Source organism: Canis aureus, chromosome 16 (assembly GCF_053574225.1).
Source record: "Canis aureus isolate CA01 chromosome 16, VMU_Caureus_v.1.0, whole genome shotgun sequence".
In the NCBI taxonomy this organism is placed as follows: domain Eukaryota; kingdom Metazoa; phylum Chordata; class Mammalia; order Carnivora; family Canidae; genus Canis; species Canis aureus.
This window is the reverse complement of record NC_135626.1, coordinates 11,008,771-11,030,579: the sequence shown is the minus strand read 5'-3', so window position 1 is coordinate 11,030,579 and position 21,809 is coordinate 11,008,771. Positions and strand designations below refer to the sequence as shown.

The following is a 21,809-nucleotide window of genomic DNA, read 5'->3' as shown; positions in this document are numbered from 1 at the left end:
AGGCTTGCCGGCCCCGCTGACATGGGACAGTGGGAAGGCAGAGGCAGTGGTGTGCAGGGTGTGATGTCCGAACCTCTGCCCCACTCCACGTTTGTTCGTTGACCTCATGCCAGTAGCACAATTTTAGCCAAGGTGGGAATGTTTACCCCCCAACCCCCGAAACTGGTAAACTTAACCCAGGACCCATGGTTGAGGCAGAAGGCTGGCGACATGTACACAGTAGGTGCTTATTACATGCCCACCAGTTACTTAGGAGGATGAGAATCATGGAGGCATCTGGTGCCCACAGAAAACACCGCTGTGCATCACCCCGATGGCTCCTTCCCCATCCATGCTCCACACCCGCCTGCAGACGCCCCTCACCCCCCAGTGACTCCATCTCGGGAGGGGCTGCTGTCCCTCATCTCAGCCTTGCTCCATCCTCCCCACTTCGGCTCTTCAGAGACACGGGGGACAGGAGGGTCCCTTTCATCTGTCCACCTTCAGATGACCCCTCATCTTTGCCCCGTGTCCTTCCTCCTCCCGCTCAGCCACCTCCAGCTGGCCTCTGGTCGTCACCCCAGAACTGACCGCTGGCTGAGTCCCGTCCCTCCCGGCCCCCCCATGCCGCCCCGCCCCTACCCGCTGTGTGCCAGGTGGTCCCGGAGGTCAGCCGCTCCCGCTCCAGCAGCACTGCCCCGCTCACGCCCAGCTTGGCCAGGTGGTACAGGGTCTGGCAGCCCAAGCTGCCCCCGCCGATGACCACCACATTGGCTGTGCTGGGCAGCGGCCGGCTTGGGCCCTGGGCCACCGCCGAGGGGCCCTGGGCCTCCTTCAGGGTCCGCTGGTACGGCACGCTCTTCTCGGTGGTGGGGCCTGCCCGGCCGGTCAGCGCACGGGGCCCCAGGACCGGGGGAGGGCATGTGGCTGCCACACGCAGGGCTCTGCTCAGCCAGGCCATGGGGACTCGGTTCTCGGCACCGCAGGGAGCTGGGGAGAGAGTGGGGGCTGGCTGGGGCGCGGAGGAGCCAGTGGGCACTGCACAGGTGAGACCCGGGGGACGCCCCCAGGCCCTCCTTCCTCCACCGCTGCTCCCCCGGGCCCCGATCGCCGATCGCGCCTGCACTCAGTACGAGGCCCTGGATGCATCGGCTCCGGCTGGACCCGCAGTGGCCGTGGTGGGAGGTAGAGGTCCCTGCCTGCCCAGGGGTGGGCAGGTCATCGAGAGGGCATGACCACGAGCTGGACCGGGGCAATCAGAGGCTCCTCACCCTGTCCCCTGTCCTGGGAATGTACGTTCTGGCTCCCCCAGCCCAGCACCAGGTTCCCACAGTGGGAGCCACTTTCAGCGATGCAGGAGGTGGAGAGGAGGGGCTGAGATGAGGCCTGGGGAAGTAAGGTCACCAGTGAGGGAGGACAGCGGGGAGGGCAGGGGTCCTGAGAGCTGAGGATGAGGAGCTCAGGTCTCGGGGAGACCCAGGACCCAGAGGAATGACCGCGAGAGTGGGAGGGGTGGGCTGGAGGGGGAAGGGGCCTTGAGAGCCCACAGGGCTCAGGTCACCGCCCCAGGGTGTCTTCCCAAGTGCCTCACCCTACAGATCTGTGTTTGGGGAAGTCTCTGGCACAGCAGTGTGCTGGGGGACAGGTGGGGAGGAACCGAGGAAGGAGGCAGCCCCCAGAGGGCAACACGGATGGGAGTGTGGGAGAGGGGGAGCAGGGTTCATGGGTGACCTCTCCTGTCCCTCCACCTCCTTCTCCTCCGTGTCCCCCAGTGGCCTGCAGGGCTCAGCTGGAATCCCTCCTCCTTCAGGAAGCCCTCCCAAGCCAGAAAAGTCTTGTAACTACAAAAATGTGACAGGAAGTCCACCTCCTAAGAAGCGAAGGTGCCAGAGAGGTGTCTCCCAGAGGGTGTGTCCTGCCCAACCTGGGGAGGAAATGACCTCGGAGGGGCCTCCTGGGCCCCACTTCCAGGGTCAGCAGGACACGTAAGAGGGATTTAGTTGTGAATCCAAGCTGCACAGATGCCGGGCCAGCTGCATTTGTAGTCAGGACTGATATTAATCAACTAATTACTCTAAAGAGTCGGACTCTATTTCCAGGAGCATCCCACATGCCAAACAAAAGATGCTCTCAAGTCCATATGACTATTGTCCCCATTTTACAGGGCAGGAGACCAAGGTATGGGGAGGCCCTCCAAGATGGCCGAGGTCACAGGACTGCTCTGTGGCCCCGCTGGGCAGCAAGGCCAGGTCCATGCACGGGCCAAGTCTGCAGCCTCTCCCGGGGCCTGGTTTGGGGCAGGGGAGGCTGTGGGGACCCGCCTGATTCACTGCCCACCCGGGCCACCCTCATCTGTGGGGGTGAGGGCCCAGGCCCAGGCCCCCCAGGGTTGCCCACCCCCCAAAGAGACCCCTCCCAGGGGAGTGGGGGCAGAGGAGGGCCAGAGAGCTGTGATGTGTGAGGCTTTGCTGAGCAGGGTGTGGGGGCAACCGGGAATCTCAGTCCCTCCGCCACCCTTTGACCCCCACAGTCTGACAGCCCGCCTGCCCTTCTGTCCGCAGAGGTGCCCTGGGCACAGGGTGGTGCACCCCGGGCCTGTCTGTGTCCTTATCCTTCTTCCTCGAAGTTCCCTAATCTTCCAGGAGCCCCCAAAAGCAGAGCCCTACCAGCGGAGAGTCGGGGTCACGTGGTTGCAGGGCAGGGTCAAGGCTGAGCACCTGCCCCGGCCCGGAGCTGCCCCAGCTCCTGCCCCGAGCTCCTGCCCCGAGCTCCTGCCCGGCCTCCTTCCTCCCTCCAGTCCCCGCTCCAGAGCCGCTGGCCCCGAAGCCGCCCCTGCCCCTCCCGCGCTCCTCCGGGCTGACCCGCTGGGCAGTGGGGGCCCCGCTGGAGGCGCCCCTCCCGCCAGAGCAGCTGCTTCAACATTAACTTGCTCCCGGGCCTCTCCAACTCCCTGCGGGCGGGTCAGCCCCGGGCCCGCGTCCCCAGGGGTGAGGGCGCAGGACAGCCCAGGGCCCGGGGGCAGAGGGACCCGTGGGGACTTGAGCGACTTCACCTGAGCGGCGAATCCAGCAGGAGGATTCAGAGGGGCCCTCCTCACGGGCTGAGGGGTGAAGGACGTTGGCGGACAAAAGCGCTGGCACAGCCTTCGCCCGGTGAAGCAGGGAGGGCGGTGCCCAGGCCCCCGCCACGCACACAGGACCGCGGCCGTGCCCACCCCGCCAGGCGGTCTGCAGCCAGGCCCAGAGAAGCCCTGGGGCAACCCCGCCTGCCCCGGGGGCGGGCCCGGGCCCTGCTCCTCCCGGGGCCTACCTCCCGCCGACCTGGGCCCCGGAGGCTGCCGTGCCCCGCCCAGGGGCTGCAGGGTAGCCTCCCCCTCCTTCCTTCTCAGCCGGGCCCGCCCGGGACGCACCGCCCGGGCCCGCCCCGGCCGCCCGCCGCCCCTCTGTCGCCGCCCACCCCGGGGCGGGATGGCCCGCCCACCGCCTCTGGCTTGGCGCGGCCGGTAGCAACCAGGCGGGCAGCAGAGCGGGGCCGCGAACAGGGTGAGGGGCAGGTGCCTCACTCCCTCATGCTGCGGGTGGCCCCGGGCACCCCTGCCTGCCGGTGCCTGTCCCTGCTCCCCAGGCCCCGAAATGAGCCTGGCGCACAGGCCCTGGGCAGAAAGCACTGGGTAAGCAATTGGGCTGTGCCAGGCCCTGTGGCATTCTGCGGGCTCCTTGGCAAGGGGTCCAGGGCGTTGGCAAGCACCGGCCTGTTGCTCACTCCCACGGAAGGGGTGCTCACTGCCCGCAGAGGCAGGCGGGAAAGTCTGCAGAGCTCCTGGCTCCCCCCCGCCGTGCTTTGTGAGATGTCCCCGACCTCTGGTTTGCCCACTGCATGGCACCCTGCTCCCTGGGGCAAGAGTGCCAGTGTCCGTCGGCCACTGGAACCCAGAGAGGGGCACCAGCTTGCCTCGGGCCACACAGCAAGTGTTGGGGGAGCCAGACCACAAGCCTCTGGGCCTCGGGCGTCCTGTCTCTGGGCCTCCGCATCCTGTCGGTGCCCAGAGGAGACACCCAGAGGACACCCAGGAAGAGTCTGCACCATACCTCTGAGAAGAGTGTGAGAAGAACCAGATTAGGTGTCAACATAAAAGGGGACCTCCTCCTCCCAGGGATCAAGGACCCTAGAGTGTAAACTGTGGTTAGGCAGGATTGGTAATGTTGGCTCCTGACAGACGAACCAACCGTAGGAGTGATACACGGTAGTTAGTACAGATGACCACATAATCATGTTCCTACTTTCGTTCTTTATTTCACTCTTAATTGTCCAACTCTCTGTCTTGCTGCCAGTTTGTCTGTCCTCTACGTTTCCTGAGCACCTACTGTATGCAGAGCATGGCTAGAAGACCCAGAGACAAGTAAGAGCCCTTGAAGGGCTCCGGGTTTGGGAAGAAGACAGATATAGCGTGAGAGTGCACTGCCACGACGCTGGCGCTCCTGAGCAAGCTGCCCTTCCTTCCAGAATCTTTGAGGAAGTGGCCTGGGCTCTGGCCTGTCCCCAGCACGTGGACAGAGACCGTCCGTCACTCACTCCGCTAAGGGAGGCTGCCCCAGCAGTGTGAGTCTTCCCTGGTGCGGGACATAGGCCCAGCGCCCTCAGCAGATGGGGGGGCGGACCAGCAGCCCGGGGCCAGGCTGCACTCACGCGATGGGGTGGACAGGTCAGGGAGGATGAAGGAAGATCATGGCTGCATGCCCCTCAGAGCCCTAGATAGGAGGCACAGGGGCGACAGACCCAGTGGTCGCTGCAGCCCCAGGGTGGCGGCCAAGGCCGCCCAGACCTCTCCTGGCCCCACACTCAAAGACGAGCAGCTGGTGCAAAATCGTCCCCAGCCAGTGAGCGGGACAGTTGCCCTGAACTCTGGACCGGGGCGGTGGCTGGGGGCCGGGCCTGGCCGTGGGTCAGCGTTGTAGGGTATGTGATCCATCAGGCCCTGCACAGGCCTGGGAGGGGGATGGACCACCTGGTCTCCCCTGGGCGGAGCGGAGGGGAGGGCACCACTCCAGAGGTGCCCAGGCTCCAGCCAGGGACGCTGAGGCAGGCTCTGCTGCCAACCTGCTGTACCAGCTTGGGCTGGTCTCCTCTGGCCAAGCCTCAGTTTCCATCTGGGAGGAACGGACTATAACCCCCGCAGTGTCAGGTTTAGGGAAGTTTTCTAAGTTATCCTGTGCATATCATCTTCTATCTTTAGCGCACTTTGAAGAAAACCAGGGGGCAAAGTGCAATCACAGCTGCCCCCCTGGGGGTGAGGGGTGCCGTCCAGCCCAGCAGCCCTCCCCCTGCCCTGGGACCTCTGCTGTGGTGGGCCGGCCTCCTCCTCGCCCCCGCGCCCTCGCCACAGGCCCCGGCCAGCCCTCCGCCCCCGCAGCTGGCCAGGCTTCCAGGACAGAGGGAGGCGTCTGCAGGCGGCCCTCTGACTGGGCAGACATCCAGGGTGGAGCAGGGGGTGGGCCAGGGAGGAGGATCCTCCACAGAGCTCCATGCAAGGCCCTGCAAAAGAGGGACGGGACAGTCAATACCCACGTGACAGCACTTGCTGACATCTGACCCCAGGGGCCTCTGCGAGGTGGGGTCCTCCAGGGGGGCAAGCAGTGAGCTGAGCACTTCACACGTGTCCCCTCAGAGGGAAGAAATGATCAGTGACACGGACTCTGGCTGAACACAGCCCAGGGCTGCCAGACCCGGGCAATTCAGCGATCGAGGAAGTTTCCAGAAAAACTTTGAGGCTGCAATTATACTTTGAAGATTTTATTTTTCCAATAAAGACCCTAACATACACTACATCAATGACCCCCATGCTCTCATGGAGACAGGGTGTTTCCTCATCCATGGCTAAGTGGTGGTCCCTCTCCGGAGGCAGGTGGCCCCCTGGCCCCTCGGCACATGCTCAGGGCTGCAGCCACCTGGACGCAGGCAACCCCAGGAATGGGAGGCCCACATGTCTCTCGAGCCCTGGGACACCCACAGCGGCTATGGGCAGCTTTGTGCAGGGCCCTGGGGCTCCCACTTCACCCTGTGGCTTGTCCCACAAATTGTGAGTGAATGTGGGGGTGGAACTGGCTGCTTCCTCCGCTGAGTTCCTGAGGACCCGATGGGAGCCACTGCTTCACAGATCACCTGGGGCAGGGGCGGGGGTGGGGGTGCAGCTTCAGGCCACGACTGTCCAGCAAGGAGACAGAATGCAGCTTCGGAGGATCTTGCTGCCAAGGGTGTGGGGAGGTGAGGATGGAGACACAGTGGCCACGGGCACGAGACCCCACAAACACCACCCAGACCCCCGCATAGGTCAGCCAAACCCTCCAGGTTCTCACCCTGGCCGTCCCGGGGGGTAGGGGGTGGAGGCAGGAGGCCTCCCCAGCAACCCCCCCTGCTTTCCCCCATGATTCAGGCTGTGCTTACATCTTCCTAGGTGCTACCCTGGAGATTTCCTATAAAAATCCAGAATTGCAAGCTCCCCGTGAGAAGCTAGGACACACAGGCTGCTGGGGACCCACCCAGAGGCCCATTGGTGGGCCTGTTTTACCACTTGGCCCCTGACCCCACCCTGCAAAATTGTCCTTTCGCATTCCCTTGCTGATGTCTGGGAGCTTTGCTTTTCAATCCCTGGCCGGGACCCCAGGCATTGCCCGAGGTAAAGACAGCTTCCTCTCTCCTATTGAGGGGGTGCAGAGCACCCCAAAACAAGAACCCAGCTGGGGAAATGTGGGTCTCGCCTTGGAGAGTGAGAGGCCTGGGCAGAGCTGTCTTTGGCCCTGGGATCAGAAAGCCCTCTGGGTGCTTAGGTGAGGGCAGCAGCTCACCTTGGGTGGGGGGGCTTGGTCACCCCCAGGTGGTCAGCCCTCTCAGGCCACATCACCGCCCTGGTGGCCACACGAGTACAACACCCTGGGAGAGCTGGCCCCAGAGCCAGGGCACAGCCCCAGGACAGGGACCTGCGGGGAGTGGGGACCCACAGGCAGGCTGGAAGGTGGGTCCCCCTAGGACCAGCAGCCCGGGCTCGGTCTGGCTCTCACACTGTTCTCACGGAACACGGCCCTGGCAGGGAGCTTCCTTCCTGATGGCTGCTGGCTTTGTCTCAGTTTCTGGGAGCCGTGAACACCCCTCCCCTAGTGGGATGTGTCCATTTCTCCCCATAATTCTGTCAGTTTTCATTTTATATATTTTAAGGCTATGCTGTGAAGTCTATGCAGCTCTGGGATTATTATAGCTTAGCATTTAATTGTCCCTTTTTATCATGAAATAACGAACCTCTTTATCCAGTGGGATGCTGCTAAATGTTTAACAATCAGCTCCTGAGGTGGGGAGCGTTGGCTGATTTCTTTGGTGTAAATACTCCCACCAGGGCCAGTTTCAAGCTGCCAGCGAGGAGTCAGACTGAATGTGGAGTTGGAGAGCAGCACACAGGAGGGGCTCCTGCGAGCCGCCCGAGCAGCTGCGGGGAACCGTTTTTACTCGAAGAATGCTTTCTGCCCCAAAGTGCTCTAAGTCCCACACCAATAATGTTCTATCCGCCTTCTTTGGCACCTGCTCGGTGCATCTTTTCCCATGGCTCTGCTTTCAATATTTCTGGGACCTGATGTCTCAGGGGTGTCCAGCACATTTCTATTTTGGAGTGTGACACCATGCCGTGACCCTTCCACAACTGGTGACAACAGCAGAGCCCAGCCTACAGACAAGAGGCGCTTACCTGGGCCGGCGGCCTGCCCTGCCCCTAGGAGCACCATGTGTCCCTTCTCTGCGGAGCCCGCAGAGTTCACTAACCAGGGCGGAAAAATGACGCCCCCACACAGCATGTGGGTTAGGGTTTAGGGTTTACAGGTAGTGTCAGAAGAGATTTCTCCTCCTAAGAAACAAAATATGTCAGACCAAAGAGCCATCAGGGCAGTTGGAGTAAAAACCTATGTTCTTGGGGATCCCCGGGTGGCTCAGCGGTTTAGCACCTGCCTTCAGCCCGGAGCGTGGTCCTGGAGTCCCAGGATCAAGTCCTGCATCGGGCTCCCTTCATGGGGCCTGCTTCTCCCTCTGCCTGTGTCTCTGCCTCTCTTTCTGTGTGTCTCTCATGAATAAATAAAATCTTTATTTTTTTAAGTAAAATCTTTTTTTTGTTTGTTTGTTTTTGTTTTATGATAGTCACACACACACACAGAGAGAGGCAGAGACATAGGCAGAGGGAGAAGCAGGCTCCATGCACCGGGAGCCCGACGTGGGATTCGATCCCGGGTCTCCAGGATCGCGCCCTGGGCCAAAAGCAGGCGCTAAACCGCTGTGCCACCCAGGGATCCCTTAAATAAAATCTTTAAAAAAAAAAAAAAAACTATGTTCCCCCAAACAAACCCAAAAACCAATGTTCTCTCCCAAGTGTGCATGGTTTTACTGCCTACAGGACGCAGGTAAAGCTCGTTTATGTGAGTGATTGGAGGATTATTCCAAGTAGGTTTGGACTGTGGAGTCTGAGAAAGCCCAGCGTTCTTTTCCCCACAAATCAAGACTATCCATCCATCCCCAAAGCATGCCTCATGGGGGCCCGACCACCAGCCTTTGCCCCATAGACCCCTCATGGTCATTGGTCTTCATGGGCAGAAGGCCATTCACCTCCCTGCCTCCCCTCCCACCCCCGCCGTCTCTCGTCCTCCTGCAGTAATCAGAGAAGAAAAATTATATTTCCCAGCCTCCTTTGCAGCCAGGTGTGGCCACATGACCAAGTTATGGCAAATGGGAGTTGGTGAAACTTCCAGGTGTCCTTCAAGAGATGGTCATGTCCCTTCCCTGCCCCTTCTCCTTCCTATTGGCTGGAATGTGGATTCCGGGCCGGACCTGAAGTCCCATCTGGGGCCAAAAGCAGAAGTCTGAGGTTTTATTCTCTGGAGAGGTCTCTGAACTACAGGATGCCAAGTACAAACCCTAACCCTAACCCTGACCCTAAACCTAAATCTACCCCTAACCAATAACCCCTAAACTCTACCCTTAGCCCTGAAGTTGTGAGGCTACACCCAGGGGTGGGGGAGGTACTGAAAAAAAAACAAACAAAACAAAACAAAACAAAAAAACAGAAAGACCTGGGTCCCTGGCATTGTGTGCCAGGGTCACTACCCAGACGGTTAGGTGAGCAAGGAACAAGAATCTCTTGTCTTATAGTCTGTTCATCACTCATGGCCGGATCATAATCCTAACAGATCAAGGCATTGGTGTGGGGCTGCAAAGAACTGGGGGTGATGATGGCCCTAATAGCACATTGAGTGTCAAGATGTAACATGTTTATCCAGAAAGAATCCAGGTGAGCAGAACTCCCACACAGATCCTATGTGCACGTGTGAGTTTTCCTTTTCTAGGGAAAGTAAAGGATCAAAACTAAATCATCAGGGAATATAAACACAGCAGCCAGGACTGAAGAACAGGAGTCTTGTTGAACTCACACATGTAAAATCTTATCATGGGAACTCCCCATCGCCACCCCCTCCCTCAACCGTGGGGACAAGCCATGGTGAGACAGAGCCATCGGAACAAGAGCTGCAATTTCAAAACCCTGTAATTTGCGCACATTTAATACATTTGTAATTTTCTACTTGGAAAAATTACATTTTAAATAGATAATTTGAACATGCTTAACGGAGACACAGAACTTTTGTTCAAGGAAATCAATGCTTTGTTTCAGCCTGAGAGAAGGAAAGCCTACGTCTTGTCCTTGGGCTCTTGTAAAACAAGCTGTCAAGGTGACCAATTTTGGTTCACGTTCAGTTTCAGTAGTATACTATACATTGTGTTATGAAGTATCTCTATCTTTTAAATTTTAAGAATAAATTTGAAATAGTTTAGAATTTTTGGGGACGCCTGGGTAGCTCAGCGGTTGAGCATCTGCCTTTGGCTAAGGGCGTGATCCCAGAGTCCCGGGATCAAGTCCCACATCGGGCTTCCTTCACGGATCCTGCTTCTCCCTCTGCCTGTGTCTCTGCCTCTCTCTGTCTGTGTCTGTCATGAATAAATAAAATCTTTAAAAAAATAGTTTACAATTTCCTTGAATTTTCTGTTTGGTTATTATTTACAAGTATATTTCTTAATTTGCAAACATATGTAAATTTCTTATGAATTTTTTACTGTTTTTTTTTTTTTTTTCAAGTAGACTCCATGCCTAGAGTGGGGCCCAAGGTGGGGCTTGAACTCATGACCCTGGCTGAGATCAAGAGTTAGACACTAGGAAAAAAAAAAAAAAAGAGTTGGACACTAGGCTGAGTGAGCCACCCAGGTGACCCTTCACTTTTTTTTATATAAATTTTTTATTTTTTTAAAAGATTTTATTTATTCATGAGAGACACACAGAGAGAGAGAGAGAGAGAGGCAGAGGGAGAAGCAGGCTCCATGCAGGGAGCCCGACATGAGACTTGATCCCGGGACTCCAGGATCAGGCCCTGGACTGAAGGCAGCGCTAAACCGCTGAGCCACCTGGGCTTGACCCTTCACTTGATTTCTTACCTTATTCTTCATGGTGAGTGAGAGAAGCTAAACTATAAGATTTGAAATCCATGGAGATCTTTCCAGGCCGGTATGAGGTGGCTCTTCATGGGATGATGTGAACTCTGCAAGAGGCCACAACGTTCTGCATCTGCAACAGCTAACTATGTTGTTCTACTCTCTATCCTTCTCTTTTTTTGTTTCCATGTTTGCTCTCCAGTTACAGGGAGAGAAAATTGTATTAAAATCTCCGATTTATGATGGTGAGTTTGTTTCATTCTTTTCGTTCTGTCAATTTTGCTTTTATTTTAAGGTTATATGATGAAGAGCAGACTATTTTAAAGCTGTGATGTTTCCAAATAAATGAGAACCATATCATTACATAACAAGCCTTTTAAAACTCTAGTGATGCCTTTTGCTTTGCTTTAAAATCTATTTGGTGTAACATTATCTTTTAATTTGACTACATCTGTGATTTTTTTCTAAAGTTCAGGGTTTTAACCATTTTGTGTTCATTTGTCTTGGGATATATTATGCCTTTTCATTCTCTTATTTCTGGAAAGTTAACAAACCAATTGAAACCTCTGTCCCATTCAGTAACTTTGGTTTTTATCCACGTGTGTTTATTTCCTTTTCATGATAGGGGTGTTCAACATACTCAGTTTTGTACAGGAACCCAGTTCTGGGTCCTGGCCTCCCAAGATCCTGAAGCTAATGCCTTGAATGTTAGAATCCCTGGTCTCAGCCCCAAAGGGCCTGAGATCCTAGCGGCCACCCTGGTGTTGGCTCCCCATATCTGCTCTGGTTTGTGTCTCTCCTTCCCAGGACAGGCCACCCTGTTCCAAGCCCAGCCTTGCATTCTCTTGTGTTTTAGATGGTGTTCCTATGTCTGTGGTGCAGGAATGGAGAGAAGCATCCGTCTTATCTCAGAAAGTGGCTCCCATCTCTTGTCCAGGGAACTTTCCTAAAGCTCCAAGTAACGGCCTCTGCAGTGGCCCCACCCAGGGAAGACCACTTTGTCAGAGTTAAAGGGCATGATGCCTCGGTGCCTTGAGAGCCCTATGGGCAGCAGGTCCTCTGGCCAGGAGTGTGAGGCTCCAATCTGTTCTTCCACATTCTGGGGTGACCTCAAGCAGACAGGCTCCTCTTCCCTCCTGGCCTCCACCCCATCCATACCCCTTAAGCTCCCCCAGCGCCCAGCAACCCCATGTCCATCCGCACTTCCCCTCCAGCCACCATGGCTCTCTGTGTCTGTCTTGGCCTGGGGCTCTCCCTGGCTTGCTCAGCTCCACTCAGGACAGCCAGGGACCTCTGGCTCAGGGACAGCTGAGCAAGCGTCCAAGTCTATCCATCCCCCACATGGTGTGAGAACTCAAACTGGAGCTGGCTCTCGGGGGAGGTGGTGTTGGGACAACTGGGCCTCTCGGGGCCTCATGCCTGAGAAATTTGCTTAGAGAGGGAGCTGCTCCAGAAAAGGCAGGTCTCCTATCTGGTTCTCAGGGGCATCAGAGTGAGCCAGACTTTAGGGCTCTGGGTCCCAGAGACTGGGGCCTGGGTGGGATTCAACACCCTCTGTGTCACCTCAAACATCTGGACTCGCCTCCCTAGTCTGCAACAAAATATGACCCTTGCTGAGCACCAGCTGTGCACCAGGCTCCTAGTCTCACTCTATCCTCACAACCCGGATGTGAATCCTGGGGCTGGTCACCCACCCCATGGATACAGTAACAGCGAAAAAGTGCAGCCCCGTGTGCCGCACAGGTCCTGCAGTCCCCAGCTTCCACCACAGCCAGGAGTGGCCACCTGCCTCAGCTATTGGTAAGGAGGGGAAGGGGAAGCACTGTGCCAACCTCTGCCTCTGCCCATAGCCTTGATGGCAGGAGCTCTAACAGCCACCCTTGACCATGAGGCTGCAGTGAGAATAGAGACACAAGCTAAAGAGGGGAGGAACCTGGGTTGGAAGGTGGGACACCAAGCCCCCCAGTCTACCTTGTCTGGACTGCTTCTGCGTAAGGGAAAAAATCAGTCTCTGCCTGCCTAGTCTGATTTTCTCTATCACAGGCCACAGACCCTCTCCAGAATCTCATTTTTTATCTCCTTTATGTAAATAAACAGGCTCAGGAGCTGAAGAACATGCCTGAGTGGTGGGGCTAGGGTTGACTCCCACCCAAATGGGAAGACAGCGGCAATGCTTCTGATGGCTGCCTCACCACCCCCCAGGCCTGTGTCTGACCCCAGCCACCATATCCTGGGCTGACAGTGTGTGGGTGGGGCGATTTCTGCTGGACACAGGATCCAGCCACTCCCTGCTCCCTGGCATGAAAGGCCAGCCACTCCTGCAGAAAAGAACTTAGGTTTATTTGCAATAGAAACTATGGTCTGAAAAAAACCTCTTGGCAAATGTACAGTTTGTATTCCATTTGGGGTCGTCACCAGCTGTGGGACCCCCAGATCCCTGACCCGCATGCATCGGGCTCCTAAGTGTTCACAGCTAATCTCAGGCCCCAGGTCCAAAGCCCCTCCAGAAGGCCTCCCAACTCCTGCCAAAGCCACCCACTGCCCAGCCTGCCCCTGGCCCACCTCCCCTCCTGCCTCATGCAGTGTAAAACCAAACCAAACCAAACATATGTTTAAAAACAAACAAAAACAAAACAAAAACATTCACAAAAACCAGGGTTCTGACTTCTGGCTTCCTCAGTATCCTTCTCTGTCATGATGACTTGTTTCACGATGACCTCAAATATACATCATTTTCTTGCTAATATAAAATATCTTCCTTACTATTCACAGATATATAATGGGAGCTTTGGATGAAATAATTACAAACTATTTTCTTCCCTTAAAAAAACAAACAAGCCAAACCAAAAATAAAACAACAAAAGCAAAAACCTTTTTGACGAAAGTAAACACAAAAGGGGCTGGCTAGTTCTCCCCCCACCCCGGGCTCATGGCTGGGCTGGCCGAGCCGAGGATTGTATGCAAAGTGCTGGGTGCCCCCTAATGATGGGGACTCGGGACTGCTCTCTCCAAGACCAGCTCTTTGCTTTCCTCCCCTTTGCCCCTCTGCCCCCACACAGGATCCTGCTCACCCTGACTTCTCAAGCCTCTGCAGGCTGCCTTCTCTCTTCTCTTCCCCTTGCTACTGACTATCCCTGACCCCTCCTTGGCCTCCTCCCCATTTCCAGGACACTGGGCATGTGAGCTGAGCCTGGAGGCCACAAGGCTGACTTCAGAGGAACCCCACGGTGCAGAGTGGTGACCAGCACCCACCTTAGCGGGGGCTAGCCTTCCCCACCCCTGGCCTTGCCTGGTCCCCTCCTCCTGCACAGGGCAGGGCAGCTGACCAAGGGACAGACAGGGGACACATGTACCCCGGGTTTCTCCAGGAGCTTTGGCACGGAGCTCTCAGGGAGACAGCATCACTAGGTCTCATGCAACATCCAGGCAGAGTAGAAGGGTACAGACAAGGCAGCCAGAGCTCAAAGGCCAGGAGGAGTCAGGAGGGGGGAGTATAGGGGGTGAGGCCACCCCCCAAGAGCACTTATTTTGAGCTGGCCATGGGCCCAGTTCACAGGCTGCAGGAGGAAGACTTGCGGAGGGGTAGAACTAACATCCTGTGCCAAAGCTGGGGAGACCCTCAGAAACCACCTGCTGGTGGGGGGGGGGGGTCGCTGGGGGACTCCTCGCAGAGAGGAATGTGAGCAGCAGGGACTGAGTGAGGGGAAAACTCTGTTTTCTTCTCACCCATATCAGGGTTTACAAAAGGTGTATCCACCTGGCAGCAGGACAGGACAGACACACTCCCGGGATTCAGGACAAAGAACAGTACCAATGACTGTGGGGTAGGGTGGGCAACTTCATCGTTCGCTAAGGCTCCCTCCTGTCAGAGGGACCTGCCCTGGGTGGGCTCTGCACAGCCCTAGTGCACAGGGCCATGAGGAGGCCAAGGGGCCTGCACAGACTCCTTTGCCATGCTCTCTTCTCCCACACCTGAGCACAGCTGGGGCTGAGAGAGGCTGCAGCAAACGGCCTGGCTCTGGTCCCTTCCGACTCTCTAGGCCCGAAGCTTCCCCCTGGGAGCAGCAGGAAGGCAGCAGGCTGAGCGGTAGGGCTGAGCAGAACGGGCTGGGGGAGGGTCCCTTCTGCTGTCCCAGCCTTCCCTAGGACAGCACCTGCTGTTCCAACCTAGGCTCCTGGATGCTGTCTCAATGGGACGGGGCAAGATGAGCTCTAGCTTCAGCTGTCACCAGAGCCTGGCTCAGAACACCACGGGTGCTGCCTCTCCTCAGCGCTCTGGTGGTGGCAGCCATGGCACAGCTGGCCCAGCTCGCCTCTATGTACAAGTAGCGTACCCAGGGCAGGCCACTGAGGGCAGACTGACGGTGGGCCGGTTCGCATTTAGGATTTTGAACACCCTCCCCATCCCTATGGGCTGTTGAAGATTGAAGGTTGGCGGGCACGTCCCTTCTGCGTCACAAGGCTAGGGACAGATTTCAGAGCTGGACTCTCCCGAGAAAGTCCACGAGTCCTGTCCACGTTGTCACTGTCACTGGATGCCCTCCTCCTCTACATATGTTGAAGGAAACCAGCCGATCTGCAAAAGATGGCAGGATTACATGAGAGTGCATGTGCACATGTCTGTACCTGTGCCGGGGTAAAGGCCAGCAGGGGCTCCCGGAAATGGGGGGGGGGGTCCTTCAAGAGCCTGGAGTTCTAAGCCCGGCTTGCTCCAAGGGGTGCCCTGGCAAAGGCCAAGAGGCTGGAGTAGCTGTGGCCCAAGGCCGGATGCAGTTCCACATGACTTGCTCTCCATCTACCTGCCAGCCCGAAAAAAATTAAATCCTCCCTGAGGAAAAGAACATCATCCCCAGCCTCAATGGTGTTTTATACACAAGCTCGTCATTCAGTTGGACCCCATGACAAAATGCAGGTAACAGACACCAATCTGCAGGTCATCCAGGATGGAAATGTAAATAACTCTAACATCTTTGTTTCAGAAAACTGATGATAAAGGCATAAAAATGTACCAATGAACTGCAACCAGAAATCAAATAGAAATCCTAGAAATAGAAAATATGCTTGAAATTAAGAATCTAATAGAATTTAGCAAAAGATTAGACAAAGCGGAAGAGAAGACGGTGAACTGGAGGATGCGCCAGGGAAAAGTAGCTAGATGGGAAATGCGGGAACAGGTGAAAACACGGACAATGAGGTAAATTACATTTGCGCTGTGATAGAAAGACCTGACACCCAAGTGAATACAGCCCCAGGAGGAGAGAACAGAAAACAGAGCAGGTTCACTGTTTGAAGAAAGGTCCTACACCAATGAAAGATATCAAGCTGCAGATTTTATTTTATTTTATTTTTTATTTTTTTAAAGATTTTATTTATTCATGAGAGACACAGGGAGAGGGAGAAGCAGGCTCCATGCAGGGAGCCCGATGTGGGACTCGATCTCCAGTCTCCAGGATCATGCCCTGGACTGAAGGCAGGGGCTAAACTGCTGAGCCACCCAAGGATCCCCAAGCTGCAGATTTTTAAAAAAGTCTACAGGAACGCCTGGCTGGTTCAGTGGTTGAGTGTCTGCCTTGGGGTCAGGGTGTGATCCCGGGGTCCTGGGATCGAGTCCTACATTGAGCTCCCTGTATGGAGCCTGCTTCTCTCTCTATGTCTCTGCCTCTCTGTCTCTCATGAATAAATAAACAAAATCTTTTTTTAAAAAAAGTCTACAAATCTCAAGCAGAGTGAATACAGAAAAAAACGCACTTGGGCACATTATAGTAAAACTAATGAAAATCAGACTTTTCTCCTTTTTTTTGTTTTTAATATATAACCCACTGGGGAGTAATGGAAACATTTCTTGCAGAGGAGCAGTGTTAAGTAGTTGGCTGGCTCCTGGGGCACCTGGGTGGCTCAGATGGTTAAGTGTCCAGCTCTTGATTTCAGCTCAGGTCATGATCTCAGGGCCGTGGGATCCAGCCCTGAGTCAGGCTTTGCACTAGGTGTGGAGCCTGCTTGAGATTCTCTCTCTCCTTCTCCATCTGCCTCCTACCCCTCCTTGAAAAAAAGAAGTTGGCTGGCTCTTCACAGAAATTATGGAACCAGGGACAATGGAATGACATCACCAAAGTGCCCAAATAAAACACCTGCTAGCCTCAAATTCATCCCCTGAAGAATACTATTTGAAAATGAGCTCAATACAATTTCCCACAAAAAGGAAACCGGTCCCACTGGAGGGATCACTGACCCCCAAGGGGTTGACCAAGAGAAGGCTGTCCCTTACAGTAGAATGCCCCCTAATAAGTTTTAAAGAAATAATGGCTGGAAAATCACTGTTTTTCAACCATGATATGAATAATTGATGAGAAAATTCACCAATGATAATGATAAAAATAGGAGGTGAAATTTGATGTGGAACAGGATACTTAATAATTTTAAAGTATTACCCTGGAGGTTACTAATTAATTACAGTAACTTCACAGTGGAGAAACTCAGCAGCTATCACCTTAACCAAATGATCAAAATTAATGGCACAATAATGGGACAAGCGGACCTCATACGCGTCTGGAGTGCTTGCTTTGGCAGCATGTATACTAAAATTGGAACAATACAGAGAAGATTAGCATGGCCCCTGTGCAAGGATGACACATCTGGATAAAACACTACAGGACTGAAAAGGATACAATAGCTGCATTATGAAAATATATAACCTCAACCTAATCACGAAGAAATAGCAAACCTAAATCGAAGGAAAGTCTACAAAAATAACCGGCCCGTACTCTTCAAAAATGCCAGTCGTAAGACTGAGAAAGGCTGAGGATTGTTCTAGAAGAGAGTTGAGGGTCATAGCAAGTAAATGCAATTGGATTAGGTAGACAAGCCATGGTTGGGACAACTAGTGACATCTGAATATGGACCAGGGAAGAGATAATCATATTCTATCAAAGAGGAATGTCTTTGATCATAAGACATTGAGGTAATTAGGGGCTTAGAGAGGAAAGCATAGGATCTCTGTGATTTACATTGAAGGGTTAAGAGAAAAATAAGCAGAGAGGGAAGGAGAACACAAATGATAAAGCAAACGTGCAAACCACTCTTACTTGGTAAATCTGGGCATGTGAGAGCTTTTTGTGCCACAGCAACTTTCCTCTAGGTTTGAAATTGTGTCACTATACAAATGTTTTATAATGAAAACATTTTTAAAAAAGTGAAATAAAGAGATGTTCAGATCCAACAAAGACTGAGAATTTATTAGTAGCAGACTCACACTAAAAAACACACCCAGAAGAGGGAATTTCAGGCAGCAGGAACATGGTTTTGGGTGGAAATAAAACAAAGCAAGAAGGAATGGGGAGCCCTGGGGAAGGTAAATAGGTGGTAACTCTAAATAAACACTAACTGCTTCAAACAAAAATAATGTCTTACAGGGCTGAAAGATATGTAGAGTTAAAATATGTGATGACACCTACATAAAAGTTGGGAGAAACCTGAACACAGTCAAAAGTTGCGAGGTCTTTGCATTATCTGGGTAGTAGAAGTACTCATTTAAAATGGGCTCTCAGAAGTCAGAGTGCACGCTGTAATCCCTAAGGTTAATTACCTAAATCATAGGAAAATAATGTGTAACTCACAGACACACCAAGGAGACAGGAAGTAGAATAGGAAAAAAAAAAACAATCAACAACTGATTAATTCAAAAGTAGGCAAGAAGAGAGGAAAAAGAAGAAATGGATGTGACAACTAGAAAATATACAGAAAGATGATGGATTTAAATCCAAGCAGCTCAGTAATTACATTAAACATAAATGGGCTACCTACATTTATTAAAAGGCAGAAAAAAATAAAAAATTTAAAAAATTAAAGGCAGAGACTGTTAGATTAGCTCTAAAAAGTCTGTGTAAGATAAGGAATATCTAGTGATGCTCTAAACTAGTAGTTCTGTATCACCCAGGACACTGGCTTATTCATGACCTTTGTGAGTAGGGTGAGGAGGGCTCAGGTAGGTCCTTACTGAATTACAGCCCCAGGTGCCTGCAGCGCTGGCTCCCCAAGGGCCACTCTGACAGCTAGAGGTTCAGCCCTCGAAGTCAGCTGCCTAGGACTCAGGGGCCTCACACTTCTGAAGGGCTGTGGGGAGGGAAATGGGTCTGACCTGAGGCCTCTGAGGAGGCCTAGATGGAGGCAGACCAGCTCCCGCCCCCTAGCAACAGAACGGTAGGCAGTGGGAATCAAGGCAGGCCAACCCTCCACAGCCCAGGTACCTGCCCACAGGCAGCAGCAGCCCCATGGATAGCTGGACGCTTCCAAGTCAGCCCTATGTAGGGCTCCAGTACCCTGCTGGGTGAGTGCTGACAGAACCAGGTCAAAACCAAGGGGTCCAGATGGGGGACAGGGATAAGGGGCCATAGAGTGTTGCAGGGTCACAGGGTGCACAGGGAAGACAGAGTCCTCCAGGAAGGGCATGAAGGGGCAGGGTGGGACCTGGTGTGCCCCTTCCAATCTCCCCAGGGTGTGTGTGAGGCCAGTGAGGACTCCTGGGCCCTGCTCTCAACCTGCAGTTTCCTCTGCCTGCAGAAAGGGCTTGGGGACGTGCAAAGAACATGAAGAGTGTGTGTAAAGCACATCCCCCTGCAGTGGCCACAGAGGACCACAGAACAGGACGGAGCACGGATGCAGGGTCGGGCGGGCCTGGATCCAGCTCCAACCTGGGCAGCTCGGATCTGTGGCTCAGAGGGCATTGTCACAGTGCTGGGCCAGACCACGCTAAGGTGCCAGTGTGCCTGGACCTGGCCAGGCTGAGCCATGCTGCATCTGCCCCACTTACCCGTCCATTGGCCTCGCCTTTCCACCAGCCCTGGTCCCCGCCAATGCGGCTATAGATCTTCACCACATCGCCTTCCCGCAGCGAGAGCTCCCGCATGTCCCGGGCAGCAAAGTTGTACCTGGCCACGGCTGTGCCAATGACACGGGGAGTGAACACTGTTGGGAGGGATGGGCAGGGTCACCTGGCTGGCAGCGGGGCCAAGCCTGGTCCCCCTGGTGCCTGGTCCTACCCAGAGAGGAGACCGGTCCAGCACAAAGGCTCTGAGGGCACAGACTACTCTCTAATTCCGCCCAGACCTATAAGCAATGGCCTCTCCGGGCCTCCCCCAAAGGCACTCAGAGCAGCCAATAGCCACAGTGGGAGCTGTCCCGGCCCACGAGTGTGATCACAGGATCAGAGCAGATGCTGATGTTCTGACCACTGCAACCCCCACAGGGCCTCCCCCTGCACACCTGGCCAGCGGTTCAGTGGAGTGACCACTGCCCAGCTCCCAACCTGCACTCTGATGGAGCACCTGGAACCAGACCCCAGGGTCCCGGGGCCCCTTTTCCAGATCCCCAATACAAACTGGACACCTGACTGGACCCACTCAGCTGGGGACCCAGGAGTCCCATTGAGCAGGGGACAATGACCATGATAGTGGGGAGGGGACACACACAGCAGCTGGGGAGGGGCTCTGATTCTGGCAGCAGAGGGCCAAGCAGTCGGGGCCAAGTGGCACCCTGTCCCCCTACCTCCAGGGCCCACCCGGTCTGCTCCCACCTTCACCCTGAGGGTGACCGCCCGGCTGTTTGCCGCTACCAGAGGCAGAGCTCTCAGCAAGCAAGGAGGGACGGTGGCTGGCAGGCCAGGGAGCGGCCGTCGGGGTGTGCGTGTCTGATAGGCACCAGCAGTGAGGGGGGAGCACCAGGCCCGCCGGCATCTTCAGCCCTGCCCTGGCGGCAGCACCCCTCCCTCCCTGGCCCCAGCCCCTCCCCCCTTGCCCCACGCCGGGCTGGGGGTAGGGGGCAGCTTTGAGCAGGGGCTGTGGGTGGGTGGGTGGGTGGGCGGGCGGCAGGCCAGGCCCCCCCACGCCCCGAGCACCGGCGGTACCTGACCAGAAGGGAGCGGAGGAGCCCTGAGAAGCAAAGCTGAGGCCCTGAGGACTGAGAAAAGAAAAGTTGTAGGAAGCGCAGGAAGCTGCAAAGAGGTGAGAAAGAACGTGAAAGCGGGCCGGGGGCAGATGCATCCCCAGGCAGGTGCGTCCCCTGGAGCGGCAGGCAGAGCGCAGGGCGGGGCATGGGGCCAGGGCCCAGCCTCTGAGCTGCCCCTCCACCACCTCGCTGGGCCTGTCCCCTGCAGAATATGGGACCCCCTCCTCCCAGCGGCAGGCTGGCCCTGGGGCTTCTGAAACCATTCCTGCAGGAGCCAGGCTCTCCCCCAACACACGCTAGGTGCTCGCTGAGGGCCCCTCGTTCCTCTCCTGACCTGCTCTCCTCAGGGGGGCCCTGGCTGAGGGCCCCCCACTGAAGGCCCATTTCCTCTCCTGACCTGCTCTCCCTGGGGAGACCCTCGCTGAAGGCCCCGTTCCTTTCCTGACCTGCTCTCCCTGCGGGGGGACCCTCGCTGAAGGCCCCCCATTCCTCTCCTGACCTGCTCTCCCTGGGGGGACCCGCCATCCCACAGGGCCTGCAGCCCGGGGGATGTGGGGTGACACAGTGGACAGTCCCGGGCTGCACTTCAAACACTCTGGGCTCGCCCTGCCTCTAACTGAGTGGGCCTGGAGCGAGGCACCCCCCTGTCCTGGGCTGGGGGACAGGGAGGGATCGAGGGACAGATGGGACCCCACGCTGACCTCCAGGCAAAGGTGCCGAGACACTGAGCCTGTCACATAGACCAACCAGGACCCCCGGCTCAGGAGTGTGCTTGTGAAGGGCTGTGGGGCCCTGAGCCACGGCCCCTGGGGGTGGGCTTTGGTCCCTCAGAGAGCCTTCCTCAGGGATAGGCAGGCAGTGAAAGCCAGGGCTGTGGGAAACGGGCAGAAGGGACCCATCCGGGCATTACCTGGGGACCGGCTGGAGGCCCTGGGGGCTGCGCGCTCCCTGGACTTGTAGGGGTACTTGAGCGTGGTGTCCAGCTGCTTGAAGCTCTCCTTGAGCGAGTGGCACTGATAATACTCCACCAGCTCCTGCAGGACACCTATGCTCACTGCTGCGGTCACCGCCCCCAGGCAGTCCTCCCAGATGCCCTGGCCTCCCTCTCCCTCCTCAGTTTCACTTGGGACTCATCTCCTTGATCCCCAGAGAGGAGAGGCTCTCCATGCCGACGGAGAAGCTCATCACGTTGCAAAGTAGGCCAATGTATGCTGTGGCCAACGGTTTCATTTGAAAACCGTCACATAAACCACACCTGAGCTATTCTTGGAGGTCGAGAGGACTCACCCTGGAACTTTAACACTGGTTTGAGGGGAGGGCGGGGGGGCTGTGGATACTTTCTACTTTGTGCTTTTTGGGCCACATTGGGCTGTCTAAGGGCTCAG

At 55.5% G+C, this 21,809-nt stretch overlaps 2 protein-coding genes and 1 non-coding gene across 10 annotated transcripts in view; 1 reads left to right on the top strand and 2 right to left on the bottom strand.

Moving 5' to 3' along the window:
- The window catches only part of SARDH (sarcosine dehydrogenase), a 63,227-nt gene extending 59,878 nt beyond the window's left edge, over positions 1-3,349 (bottom strand). Inside the window, exons 1-3 of one of the 3 annotated variants that reach the window (XM_077851290.1) lie at positions 3,032-3,346; positions 1,251-1,365; positions 622-969 (exon numbers count right to left, since the gene is read on the bottom strand). In XM_077851290.1, coding sequence (XP_077707416.1) covers positions 622-940 — 319 coding nt within the window. In that variant the 5' untranslated portion in view covers positions 941-969; positions 1,251-1,365; positions 3,032-3,346. Of the gene's footprint in view, positions 1-621; positions 970-1,250; positions 1,366-3,031 lie in introns of all 3 variants that reach the window. The other 2 variants (XR_013353999.1, XM_077851289.1) reach the window with 2 other exon arrangements.
- Positions 3,350-4,247: 898 nt separating this feature from the next.
- Positions 4,248-21,809, bottom strand: part of VAV2 (vav guanine nucleotide exchange factor 2) — a 168,401-nt gene continuing 150,839 nt past the window's right edge. For 3 of the 6 annotated variants that reach the window (XM_077851283.1, XM_077851284.1, XM_077851285.1), the window contains 4 exons: positions 21,335-21,458; positions 20,384-20,470; positions 19,292-19,446; positions 4,248-5,511 (listed from right to left, as the gene is read on the bottom strand). In XM_077851283.1, the coding sequence (XP_077707409.1) occupies positions 5,209-5,511; positions 19,292-19,446; positions 20,384-20,470; positions 21,335-21,458 (669 nt within the window). In that variant the 3' untranslated portion in view covers positions 4,248-5,208. Of the gene's footprint in view, positions 5,512-12,804; positions 15,062-19,291; positions 19,447-20,383; positions 20,471-21,334; positions 21,459-21,809 lie in introns of those variants that run through there. The other 3 variants (XM_077851286.1, XM_077851287.1, XM_077851288.1) reach the window with 2 other exon arrangements.
- LOC144287280 (U6 spliceosomal RNA) lies at positions 17,037-17,143 on the top strand. The gene has a single exon (XR_013355123.1). It is a non-coding gene; the product is annotated as a U6 spliceosomal RNA (small nuclear RNA).